Here is a 13,028-nt window from a genome sequence, read left to right as displayed (position 1 = left end):
AGTCCCTATGTGCAACCTCTACTTAAGAAGTGGGGAGTTAGGTTCCTCCTTTAGGGCAGTTTCTACATAATTCATTTGGAATTCTTCTGTATAGGAGATTTGTCTCTTCTTCCTCACTTATTACTAATTTATTCAAAAAATTTATTACATCACTATGGACTCATAAACATTTATTCTATACTTTGTGTCATAGCCCAATACTTTATTTGTTGCACAAATAGTCCTAGCTTTGCCCATTAGGAGCTCTTTCAAGTTGGCTCCTGTGCCCCTTTGACACATTCCTGGCAATGTGGGGTGTGTGTGTGTGTGTGTGTGTGTTTGTGTGTGTATATTTAGTACCTCCTTAAATTTCTGGCACTATAAGACGCTCCAGGCTCATCTTGTATATTTTCTGTCCCAGTCCTAGACTCAGCCATTTCTCTCAGAAGCCCTGCTTCCGTTTACTGGAGAAGAGTTTTAGAAATCAAGATCTGGGCACTAGCTAGGATGGTTGTTACTGGGGCACCTTTACCTATCCTTTAATTGGGTTATTTGCCTTTGTATTATTGAGTTGTAAGAGTTCTCCATGAATTCTGGATGTAAGTAACTTACTAGATATATGATATGCAAATATTTTCTCCCATTCTTTTGGTTGTCTCTTCACTGTCTTGATTCAGCCTCTTAATGAGTTAAACAAACATGGTGTATTATACTTTTCCATATAAGCCTGTGTCCTGAGGAAGCATTTAAGGCAAGATTTTTTTCTCCTTTGGTTCCCAGATTCCAAATGGTTCCAGTGGGATTTTTCTGTTGGCTTTTGTGAAGAGGTCCCTAAGTATGTGTATTACACATAGGAGATATGGGACTTCATTGGTTAAGTAAACATATATAGAATAGCTCCAAAGCGAAACTGGAGTTGCTAGAAAGGGACCTAGGGCTGGAGAAGGGAGGAATCAGGCATGTAGAAGCAGAGACTGACTTTCATTAAAAATAAAACCACTCGGGGCGCCTGGGTGGCTTAGTCGGTTAAGTGTCCGACTTCAGCTCAGGTCACGATCTCGCGGTCTGTGAGTTTGAGCCCCGCGTCGGGCTCTAGGCTGATGGCTCAGAGCCTGGAGCCTGCTTCTGATTCTGTGTCTCCCTCTCTCTCTGCCCCTCCCCCATTCATGCTCTGTCTCAAAAATAAATAAAAACATTAAAAAAAATAAAAAAAAAATAAAACCACTCAGTGTCCAAAGAGAGATCATAACTTCATCATTGGAGAGATCCGCTTCATCTTTGGAAACACATGATGAGTGTATATGCTGGGAAGAGCAGGGGTTTCTTAGGGACCGTTCAATGAGAAAAGAGAGGTTGCCAATTTCGGTCTTTTCTGTATCATACCGGAAACACTCTAATTGCATTTTTGTTTGCCACGAACGCATCAGACCCTACCACGGCATTGAGCAGTGAGAAGTCTATTCCCAAAACTTGTTTCTGCACTGGGTAAGTTGTGTAGGGAAGATTAAGGAGTGTGAACCAAAGCATTTCAGTCCTCTCCTCAGGTCACCAGGGCCCAATTCTTTGCCCTAAGCTAATTTAACCTACCAGCGCCATTTGACACAGATGAAGACACTCTCCTCCTAAAACACTTTCTTCTGGGACACAGACCTCTCTCCTGCTATCATCCTACTTCATCGGCTGCTGGTTCTCAGGTTCCTGGGCTGGTGTGTCCTCAGCACTCCAACATCTCAACGCTGGAGGACCTACCCAAGGCCCAGTTCTTGGATGGCTTCTCTTTTCAGTCTGCTTGTGTTCTCAGTAAGATCTGGTGTCTCATGCCATCTCATGGCTCTACTTATTTATTTATTTTTAAATCCCATCTACAAGCTGATGATTCCCGGACTCCTTTTTCCCGCCCAGCCCTCTTTCCCGAATTCAGATTGGTATATTCAGCTCTCTCTTCGTTATCTCTATTCACATGTCTAATGTGCACCTCAGACTTAGTACTTCCAAACCCAAGCTGTCGATACCCCCTTCTTATCTGCCCCATTGCTACCACCCCAAACTCAATCTGCCTTTCCCACCGTCTGGCTCATTTTTGCTTCGGTAAATCAAAATGCCAACCTTTGAATTGCTCGGAACAAAAACCTTGGAGTCACTGGCTTGCTTCCAATCCCTCAGCAAATCCTATCAGCTCTCCTTTTAAAATATATCCTAATCTGACCACTTCTCATCCTCTGCACTGCTACCATCTTGGTCTGAATCACCACCATCTTTCATGTAGGTTCATGCGATAGTTTCCTAACAGCTCCTTCTGCCTTTGCCCTTGCCTGCAACCTCCCCTCCCCAATTGTCTATTTGCAACATAGCGGCCAGAGTGAGTCTTCTGCAACATAAGTCACGTTATGGCGGTCTTCTGTTCCACACCATCTGATAGTTTCCTACCTCCCTCAAAGTAGAACCCAATGTTATTGCAACAGTCTTCAAGATCTCAGATTCTTAAACCTTTGACGTCATTTCTTCTTCTTCCTGTTGCTCATTCACTTTAGCCATACATACTGGGCTTTCTGCTGTTCTTTAAATGCCAGTCATACTCCTCTCTCTGGTTCTTTCCTCTCATACCTCTTTTTCTGGTGTGCTTTCTCCCGAGGTATCCACATGGCTTCTTCCCGGTCTTCCTTTAGGTCTTTCCTCAAATGTTACCGTATCATTAAGGGCTTCTGTGGCCACTCTAAAATTGTGGGTTACCTTCATTACACCCTGGCATACTCTAGTCCCTTTCCCATGCCTGATTTTTCACCGTAGCACAGAGGGAAGAACCAGGAAGAAACCTCTGGGGTCATCTTTTTGAATAATGGGTTCACTTAAACTGTAAAGATTGCCAGATCCACCTTGGGGACTTGAGTGCCCGTTCATTCAGACGTCTCCCGATACACAGTGCCTGGACTGCTAGGTTGTTTCAGTGACTCAGTTTTGGGAAGTGCATGGCAGCTCAGGGTAAGATGATTTCTGATGAAAGGAACTAAAGAGCACACCCGTAAAGCCCTTCCATTTCCTAGTTAATCGGTAGTAATTTTCCAGGACAAAGTAACTTCTTGAGTCTGAAAACTTAGAGTGGGGTCAAAAGGGTCAGAGACATAGCAGAGATCATTATCATAGGGGACAGGGCTTCTCTGTAATTCTGGTGATTATACAGGTTATCCTGATCCTTTGCTCACCCAAGATTTATCTTCTTATTGGAGATCAGAGTAAAGGTGTGTATAAAAAAGACAGACAACAATACCACAAGCAGAAGAATCAACACAAATGGAATCACTCCAGATCTCTCTTTATTACAGAAAGGGCGTTCTGTTTTCCACCGGCCAGGAAGGCTGTGGAGGTGAAAAAAAATTACAAGAGCCTTGCAACTTCTCGTTAAGTAAGTTTTCTGACACATTGGCAACTAGTGATTAATTACTGTGTTAGAAGATAACATTCCTATAGAGATTTGCTGGAAATAGAGATGCTGTCCATGCTTGATTAGACATTGCTTAAGGAATGCTGAGGCACACTGTTGCCGTCTCTTATTTCTGGCTATTTTGGTATCGCTGTTATATTTATTTTACATAGCTTCAAATTCAGTAGAATTGATGGAGCCCATTTCACAAAACCCGTCCCTACCAAAAACAGGAATGAAAAAAAATAAGGCTGTAAAGTGCATCTATGTATGCATGTGTGTATGTGAGCAAGAGAAAATGAGGGTGAAACAGACTAGGAATAGTGGAGATATACTGTTGCTTTTGTAAATGCTTTCTGCTCTACAAGGAAAGACCTGCAAGGGAGATACTGCTCCGTATAAGCTTCTAAGAACATTGACCTATGTCAGCTGGTTAAAACTTTCAGGGCATTAAAGACTAAACTAAAACTAAACTTTGCCATTAGTCAAGCCCTTTGCCACTAGCCAAGCCCTTTGCCAGCCCCCCCCCCCAAAAAGCCTTGATTTTGATACCTATCCATTCATCTAGTACACGTGATGAGCACTTACTCTGGTCCAGGCACTGAGAAAACAGGAAGAGTCGCGGTCTCTTGGAACATTCAAGTCTCATAGGGAGAGGTCTTCTGAGCCAGGATCTAAAGGACAGACTCATCCAATGCTACATACTTATGCTGCCTATTTCCTTTCATACTCCATGGGGAGTAGAGAGTAACAGTAGCAGTACCTCTCCCAAGTGGTCACATTTCTGCTCACGCCCATTTCCTCGGACGTCATTCATAAATCCAACTGTAAAAGGCACGGCTTGGTTGCCGTTCAGTTATTTCCTGAAGAAACGCTTTGCTGGCACACAGCCCACCGATGCCAACCTCAATACTGCCCAGTCAGCATTTCATTATTCAGATGCTAGTTTTTTGAGTACGCGTTCAGGCCCCATGTTGTCTGCCAAAAACTGTGCTAATTTACTTATTTCAGCTAAATAAAAAAAAAATCATTTAAAAAAGGATGATTGAATTTAAGAATTATATTCCTCAGAGAATTAGTAATGCTTTGCTGTATCCCCCAGGCCTCCATGTACTTAACTTCCCCTTGTCAATGTTATTATGAATAGACTAATTCAATAATGAGATCATTCCCCATAAGAGCGACCAAATAAATGCAGTATTCAGTCACACCTGGTTTCCCTAATCTGAGCAAGGAAGGCTTTCTACCAAATTTAGCCTAAAATAGGGAATTTAATGAACACACACACACACGCACACAAGAAGGAAGAACAAGACAGGAGGAGGACAGAGAAGGAGAGGAACAGGTGGCAATGGAACAAATGGGAGTGATAGATTGGAGAAGAAAAGTTAAAAATGAAGATATATGGTTATATGCTTTCCAAACAAAGATCCTAGCACATATGTCTTAATACCTGTCAAAGTAATGTAATATTTCATCATCCTTTGAAATGTCTTCAGAATTGTTTCAAATTTTCTAGAACTTCTCGAGGAATCCAAAAGTCAAGTGAAATGGCACAGAAGTACTAAATGTTAGGCAGGAGAACTCTGCACTATTACCAACAAATGACTTTCTAGCCATAAGGGAGTTTGTGGAATAATTCACCAAGGTACAAACAGCAGTAATGCACCACGGTACGATAATCATTCATCCTCTGCAAAACTGTTTTCACTTTCACTGAAGCTCCAAAGGTCTGATGATTTAAGTAAGGGAGAGCCAGCGTTGAGACCACACGAAGAGAGAATAAAATCACCTCTTAAATTTGAAAAGGTGCATTATAAAGAAACATTAAAAACTGAGATCAGCAAACCTAGGACAGAGAAAGGAAGAGTGCGATTTAAAAGAAGAGTCTTCAAGGACATGAAGGGTGGGCATGGTTGACGATGAGCCCCCACAACGAACATGAGAAGAGAAGACGGGTTTCAACTGGGAAGAGAGAACAGATGAGGAAAAAGATTCATGGACACATACACTCAACCTTTGTTATTTATAATGAGAGAAAAAAAGGGAAAAAATCCTAATGCTTAAAAAATTTGCAAATGATTAAATAATGCCTAATTTATGCCGTGGAATAAGTGTTCAGGTATTAAAAGTGATACTGCCGACCCTTGCACAGTGTGGGAAGGTAGGGGCGCCAACCTCCTACACAGTCACAAATCTGTGTATAACTTCTGACTCCCCGCCAGAAAACTTAACTACTAACAGCCTACTGCTGACCAGAAGCCTTACTGAGAACATAAACAGTTGATTAACACGTATTTTGTATGTTATACATTTTATATATTATTTTTATATACGTAAAACACTGTTTTCAAAGAATAGTACTGATACGGGGAAATGCAGTTAAGCAAATATAAAATTACATTAACATAGTTCCAATTTTGTAAAAAGAGAAATTGCATGCACGCATAGTATGAAAATTCACTTGTATACTTAGCACAGGCACAAAAGCCAGGAGAAATAACGCCCAATGTCAAAGTCTCTGGATGAAAGTCTTAGGAGCAATGTTTATTTTATTTTTTGTATTTTATGTCACAGATCTTAGGCAGTGAGCAAATATTACTTTCATAATACGAAAAAAGTTACTGAAGTTTTGTAGTAAGAGCTTAGCTTAGACAACAGGGAAAACTACCTGCCTAAGTGAGGTTAAGCATCCAACAGAATTGTATCGAATTACCTTCTCTAAGACTAAAGAACATCTAATTATTTCACTGTTGTTTTTTTTTTTTTAAATTAACTTTTGCAGTACCGAGAGTCCATTTTTCTAAATGATTTTTACGGGCAATGGGATCTTGGCTTTGGTACAAGGGACTTCGCCCAATCTTTCCTCCTACCTTGCAAAATCCAGGTCTGCCTCCCGCGACATGGTGATGTTGGTCAAATTCTGCTGAAGGACAAAAATGTTTCTACACATCTTCTTGATGCCGGACTCGCTGATGCGCCTGAAGTACTGGGCACCATTAATGAGGATGCAGGAGATCAGGTGACCCAGGCCTGAGGGGCCAGCACACGTCAGTGGAGGGAAAAGAGAAGATAGATAAGTGCCACCCTGCATGAACTCACACATGAATATGGAAGGATTTCTCTTTTCTCATCCTCCACAAATTTAAACGACCAAAGAAAACATACCTGTGAGGGTTGTTGTGCCCACTGATCTTACACTTGTTCCAGAGTATTTAAATATTGTCCTAATAGTTAGATATGGAGAGGCTTTATGTAACATAACCTGGTAAATCCATAGCTCCAGCACTGCCATATTTATCGTAAGCTATCATACCAGGGGCTTAGAAAATATGCCAGGTTAGGGGCGCCTGGGTGGCTCAATGGGTTAAGTGTCCGACTTCTGCTCAAGTCATGATCTCGCGGTTTTTGAGTTCGAGCCCTGAGCCGGGCTCTGTGCTGACAGCTCAGAGCCTGGAGCCTGCTTCAGATTCTGTGTCTCCCTCTCTCTCTACCCCCTGCCTCTCGCTCACACACTCTCTCTCTCTCTCTCTCAAAAATAAAATAAAAACATTAAAAAGTTGAAAAAAAAAAAAAAAAGAAAATACGCCAGGTTGTTATAAACTACTCAAGAGCAGTGGGACTCATTTTTCTGCAAAGTGGTTTTGGAAGCAGAGATGAACACATGTAAATACAATGATCTGTTTGCTTTCCTCTTCCTCCCACAAAAAAAGCCAGGGGTGTACTTTTGGCTCAAAAGTTGATTTGGAACCTAATAAGGCAAAAATAGAGTAAGAAATTGATGCATGTGGGTTGCCATTTGTCAAAGCTTTCGCTAGAGCTCTAAAGCTAGTCCGGCTTGTTACAAGCCATCTACTATTTTTGTTATCTTCCCCTTCTAAAGGCAGAGTTCCTCTGTGGTGAAGGTTCAGATGGGAGCTCAGGGCACCTCTTCAGGTTCAATGACTCCCACTATCTGCAAAATGAGTTTCCTCGTTTAGGATGAAGGTCAAAAAGGAGAGGAGGAACATTCTCTCTTGCTTCAGCTCCCCTCATCTAGCGTTGCTTCCAGACCACGAACTCACTTGTATGTGTTACCATTTGAAAGTGAAGCAAAAGGCTTTTTACTCAAAGAAAAAGAAACACACACATGGATTTTACATGTAAAGCCAGACAACCGATTGATGTGACAAATCTCTGTAAGTCACGTTTTGGTGTGATTTTACTGAGCCCGTAACTTCAGGCACAATTTTATTCCACCATGGTAAAATGCAGTTTGCCCCGAGTGTAGGCAATGGGGGAGGGGGGTGCACTGTGTAATCAGAATAGCAAATAATAATCAATATATTAAATAAGTAAATTTATATTAATAAATATGTATAATAGATCGTAATAATAATTAAAAATAAAACCTATTAGAGGTTGTCTGCTTTACATTACCACTGTATACTGGTAATTTCAAATTAAGAATTTTTTTAAATGTTTATTTTAATTAATTTTATTTTTTATTAAATATAATGTATTGTCAAATTGGTTTTCATACAACACCCAGTGGTCATTCCAACAGGTGCCCTCCTCAATGCCCCTCTCCCCCACCCCCCATCGACCCTTAGTTTGTTCTCAGTATTTAAGAGTCTCTTATAGTTTGCCTCCCTCCCTCTCTGCTTATTTTTGAGAGAGAGAGAGAGAGAGAGAGAGAGAGAGAGAGAGAGCAAGCAGGGGAGGGGGAGGGATAGAGGGAGACACAGGATCTGAAGCAGGCTCCAGGCTCTGAGCTGTCAGCACAGAACCCGACACAGGGCTTGAACTCATGATCTGTGAGATCATGACCTGAGCCAAAGTCGGATGCTTAACTGACTGAGCCACCTAGGTGCCCATGGCAATTTCATATAATACCTGTGGTAACATACTTTTTTCTGTCACACCAAAGAAGACTGGGATCCTGTCACCCCCACTCTCTACCCCTTGGGAAATTCCATATTATGCCTTTTCGATTTGGAAAGTGGTGTCACAGAGAAATAGCTAGAGCTTTTTAAACAGAAGGTCTCCAATTTATGGTTTCTTAAACCCTATTCTACATCAGTGTGTTATGCTCATATTTCAAGAAAATGTCGCTACTCATCAGGATTAGATGTTAAGAAATGGCTGGGAAAAATGAGAGAGAAAGTCTGGGAACTGCAAATGTTGATAGATAGGGCTTAGAAGAGCCCCGGTCAAGAGCAAGAAGGAAACTGTGCAGTGAGTGAGGAGTGACTTCTCCGATGGGCATCGCTGCGGCCCTTGGAGTGTCAACACCATGCAAGGAACAGCTAACCTTTTAATCACTTAGACTTTTTGGCTTAAGTCTTTTAGGGATAGTTTCCTCTCAGAACATACCTCCATCTTGATGATACAATTTAGTGGGAAAATAAGATTTTTAGTTTCGGGGTCCAAATGTGCTGGAACATAACTGTTTTATGAAGTGAGCAATGGCCCAGCATTTCTTTCCTGTCTCTGGGTTCCACGATTATTTGCACAGGGTACCTTCTTAATTATTTGAAATAACACTGGTTTAATTTTGAGAGACCTCGTAGATACTTTTGGCACCCAGGCCTACATACAAATAAACCGAAACAAGAAAGAAGGGAATATAGTTTGAAGTCCCAAAAGGGGTCCCTAGTGGGGGACTCCAGCATGAAAACTTATTTGGCTGGCATCACATATTTTGAAATGTTGAAGGTGAATGCCTTTAGATGGAACCGTCTTTCATACCTTTCCTTGCTGGCCTGCCCCAAGGCATTCATGGATGCAGCCTTTCTAAAATCTCTGCTGATCAGAGGTTTCTGGTCTTTTCAGACAACAGTGCATTCTTTGAGAGAAACCTTGCCCTTTCACTGATAATTTTCGCCAATGACAGATCTTTCAGAGTCCTCTTCTCATTGTATACGTGTTTCTTTTTCTTTTCTTTTTTTTAAAGCTTTTTAATTTTTATTTATTTATTTTTAATTTGAGAGAGAGCACGCACATGTATGCACACATGGGAGAAGGGCAGGGAGAGAGGAGAGAGGGAATCCCAAATGGGCTCTGCGTTGTGGGGCTCGACCCCACAAACCTGTAAGATCATGCTCAAGCTGAAATCAAGAGTCAGATGCTTAGCCAACTGAGCCACCCAGGCATCTTGTTTCTTTTCCTTTTATGAACTCCTCTTGAGTGGGTCTCATGGCCCACTCTACATATTTACCCAATTCTTATGAGTGACATGTCAGGGAGGCAGCCAGACTGCCATCTATCTGCCTTACGTTGGATTAAATCTTATCAACCGGGAGCAGATGGCAGCCATATTGTCGTCTACCTAGCCATACACAGAGAAACTAGGTGTTGCAGCTTTAATCCAAAAAGAAAAGAAAAGGAAAAAACCCCAAACAACTACAAGTTTTGAACTTCAAAAGTAAAGAGACACACACAAAAAACCCTTCACCCTTCCTTCCTCCCCAGATCCCAGGGGCAAAGGCAGGGTCTGACCTTCAAATATATATTGGAACTTATGCTGCTGAAGGCTGGCACTCATGGCCTCTTCAATGGCGCTGATGTCTTTGTTGAGCTTGACCACCAGAGGGTCATAATCCATACTTTCCACATTAGCGACAATGGCATAGTTCCCCTCCTTTGCAAGGGGGATGAGATAATGGAAACAGTGAACCCTAAGAGAGGCAAGGATGGAGAGAGCAGTTAGTAACACATTTTCCTGATGAAAACAATAATCTTCTTGTGACAGAACACCCAAACACTTAAAGCAGCTGTGGCTCTGTAAATATTTATGTACTCCTCCGCTCATTCACTGGAAAGCCACCTAGTAAGTGAGAGATCTTGAGCAAGTCAGCTTCTGTGATCCTCACTTGCTTAATCCAAACATTGGGGATGAAGAGTAAATGAACTCTAAAATTCCTTTAAAAAAAAAAGAAGTTTATTTTTGGCAGGCAGTGGGTGAGCAGGAGAGGGCTAGAGACAGGGAGACACAGAATCAGAAGCAGGCTCCAGGCTCCAAGCTGTCAGCACAGAGCCCGATGCGGGGCTCGAACTCTTGAACCGCAAGATCATGACCTGAGCTGAAGTCGGACGCTTAACCAATTGAGCCACCCAGGCACCCCTAAGATTCCTTTCAAAGACTGGATTATACACATACTGTGAAAAGCATTGTATCTTTCAGTGGATATTACTATAGTGAAAATGAGAGGCAGAGGTCACAGAGCTCTAAAGAGCAGGCTTTGGAATGAGACTACTTTGGTTTCAATTCCCAATTCCAACATGTTCTAGCTGTGTGATTCTGGGCAAGTTACTTTCTCGGCTTCCTTGTCTAGATGGTGCCCACACCTACCTCATAAGGTGCTCGGAGGAGCTGGTGAACATAAAGCATACAGCACAGGCCTGGCACAAAGCAAGTGCATAGTAAGTGTTGGCTATCATTGCTATTATCATATTTATTATTATTCATCTATTACTTAAGTAAAACGCCAAAATAAACTTACTTGTTTAAAAATAAAATTGTGCTCGGCCTTGGGAATGTGCGACATGATTTATGCCCTTAAACACTCCCTAGCCTAGTCGGGCAGACTGAGAAAAAAAAAAAAAAAAGAGAGAGAGAGACAGAGACCAAAAGAAGGCAGCGTCTCACTCAGAAGCACATGTATCCATGTGCCATGGAAACCTGCCATGGAGCGTCAGGAAAGGTTCACAACAGGGGGTGATACTTAAGTAAGAAAGATGATCTGAACGAGCTTGAAGAAGGAGTGCATTCCCCTGTTGACATGGCCTGATCACTCTGACCATGCACAGTTCTTAGGGTCTTTCTGGTAGTTACTGGTAACTGCCAAAGAAGTCTGAGATGGGTCAAGACTGGCCACTCCATAACCTTTGTGTTAAGCTGTAACGAAAGCAGGTTCCAGTCCAAATAATTCTACCACACATATAGGCGTTTCTTCAAAAACCAAAACCAAAACCTTCCATCCGTTGGCAGGCACAGTTCGAACAGTCTGTCCTATAAGTTCAGTGAAGTCCTAATTATTGTTTTAGGTGCTCTGTCTGATCGTACCACGGGAGGTTCAGAGTCAAAATTCTGGTACCCTTATAGTCTACATTAAGTAATAGGAAATACTCCTAAACCAATGGCTGCAAAAGCCTTGGGCCTTATCCTTAATGCTGGATCTTTAGGCTTGGCTTTCATCTTTCTTTTTTTTTTTTTTCAACGTTTTTAGTTTTTATTTTTGGGACAGAGAGAGACAGAGCATGAACGGGGGAGGGGCAGAGAGAGAGGGAGACACAGAATCGGAAACAGGCTCCAGGCTCCGAGCCATCAGCCCAGAGCCTGACGCGGGGCTCGAACTCACGGACCGCGAGATCGTGACCTGGCTGAAGTCGGACGCTTAACTGACTGCGCCACCCAGGCGCCCCTCATCTTTCTTTTTTAAAGTAAGGTTTACTGAGAAATAATGTATCAACAGTAAAAAATCACCCTTTTTAGTGTATAGCTCTATCAGTTTTGACAAATCTACACAGTTGTACAATCGCCACTACGATCAAGTTATAGAACAACAGCATCACTCCTAGAATTCCCATGAGCCCCTCTGCAGTCAACCCCTACCCATAGCCAAGGCTCTGGCAACCACTGACCTATCTATGCTTCCTTCCTATAGTTCTGTCTTGTCCAGAGTGCCATATAAATGGAATCATAGAATATGTAGCTTTTGGAGTTTGGCTTCTTGTGGTCAGCCTGAGGCATCTGTGATTTATCCACTTTATTGTTCATTCCTTGTTACTGCTGAGCACATCTCCACCGTACGGAGGTACCACAATTTAACCATTCGCCCGTGGACATCTGGACTGTTTCTACTCTGGGGTGATACCACAAAAAGCTGCTTCAGGTACGGGATTTTGGGTAAATACAAATTTTCATTTCCAATGGGTAAGTACTAGGAGTGGAATCGCTGGGTCATGTAGATAAGTATATTTTAATTTTATAAGAAACTGCCAAACTGGGGCGCCTGGGTGGCTCGGTCGGTTAAGCGTCCGACTTCGGCTCAGGTCATGATCTCACGGTCCGTGGGTTTGAGCCCCGCGTCGGGCTCTGTGCTGACAGCTCAGAGCCTGGAGCCTGTTTCACATCCTGTGTCTCCCTCTCTCTCTGCCCCTCCCCTGTTCATGCTCTGTCTCTCTCTGCCTCAAAAATAAATAAACGTTAAAAAAAAAAATTAAAAAAGAAAAAAGAAACTGCCAAACTATTTTCCAAAGGTGCTATGCCATTTCGCTTTCCTACCAGCAGCGTATGAGAGTTCCAGATGCTGAGCATCCGCACCAGCACCTACTATTACCAGTTTTTAAAAAGATTTTAGCTTTACTGAGGTATAACTGATCTATAATACTGTGAGACATTGTAAGTACACATCATGATTTGATATACACATTCCTTGTGGAAGGCTTTCCCCAGTCTGGTTAATGAACATGTCCATCACATATTTATTCTTTTTTTTTTTTTTTTTAACAATGAGAACATTTAAGTTCTACTTTTAGCATCTTAACAAATTTCAATTATACAATACAGTGTCATCAACCATAGTCACCATGTTTTAAATTAGATTCTCGGGCCTTATTCAAACCTTATAGCTAAAAGTTTGTACCT

At 42.0% G+C, this 13,028-nt stretch overlaps 1 protein-coding gene across 1 annotated transcript in view; it reads right to left on the bottom strand.

The window, feature by feature from the left end:
- The window catches only part of EXOC4 (exocyst complex component 4), a 750,526-nt gene that overhangs the window by 51,237 nt on the left and 686,261 nt on the right, over window positions 1-13,028 (bottom strand). The window contains exons 16-17 of the mRNA XM_060633916.3: window positions 9,878-10,056; window positions 6,271-6,430 (exon numbers count right to left, since the gene is read on the bottom strand). Coding sequence (XP_060489899.1) covers window positions 6,271-6,430; window positions 9,878-10,056 — 339 coding nt within the window. The remainder of the gene's footprint in view (window positions 1-6,270; window positions 6,431-9,877; window positions 10,057-13,028) is intronic.

Source organism: Panthera onca, chromosome A2, assembly GCF_046562875.1.
Source record: "Panthera onca isolate mPanOnc1 chromosome A2, mPanOnc1 haplotype 2, whole genome shotgun sequence".
NCBI classification, from domain to species: Eukaryota; Metazoa; Chordata; class Mammalia; order Carnivora; family Felidae; genus Panthera; species Panthera onca.
This window is presented reverse-complemented; position numbering and strand designations above follow the sequence as displayed.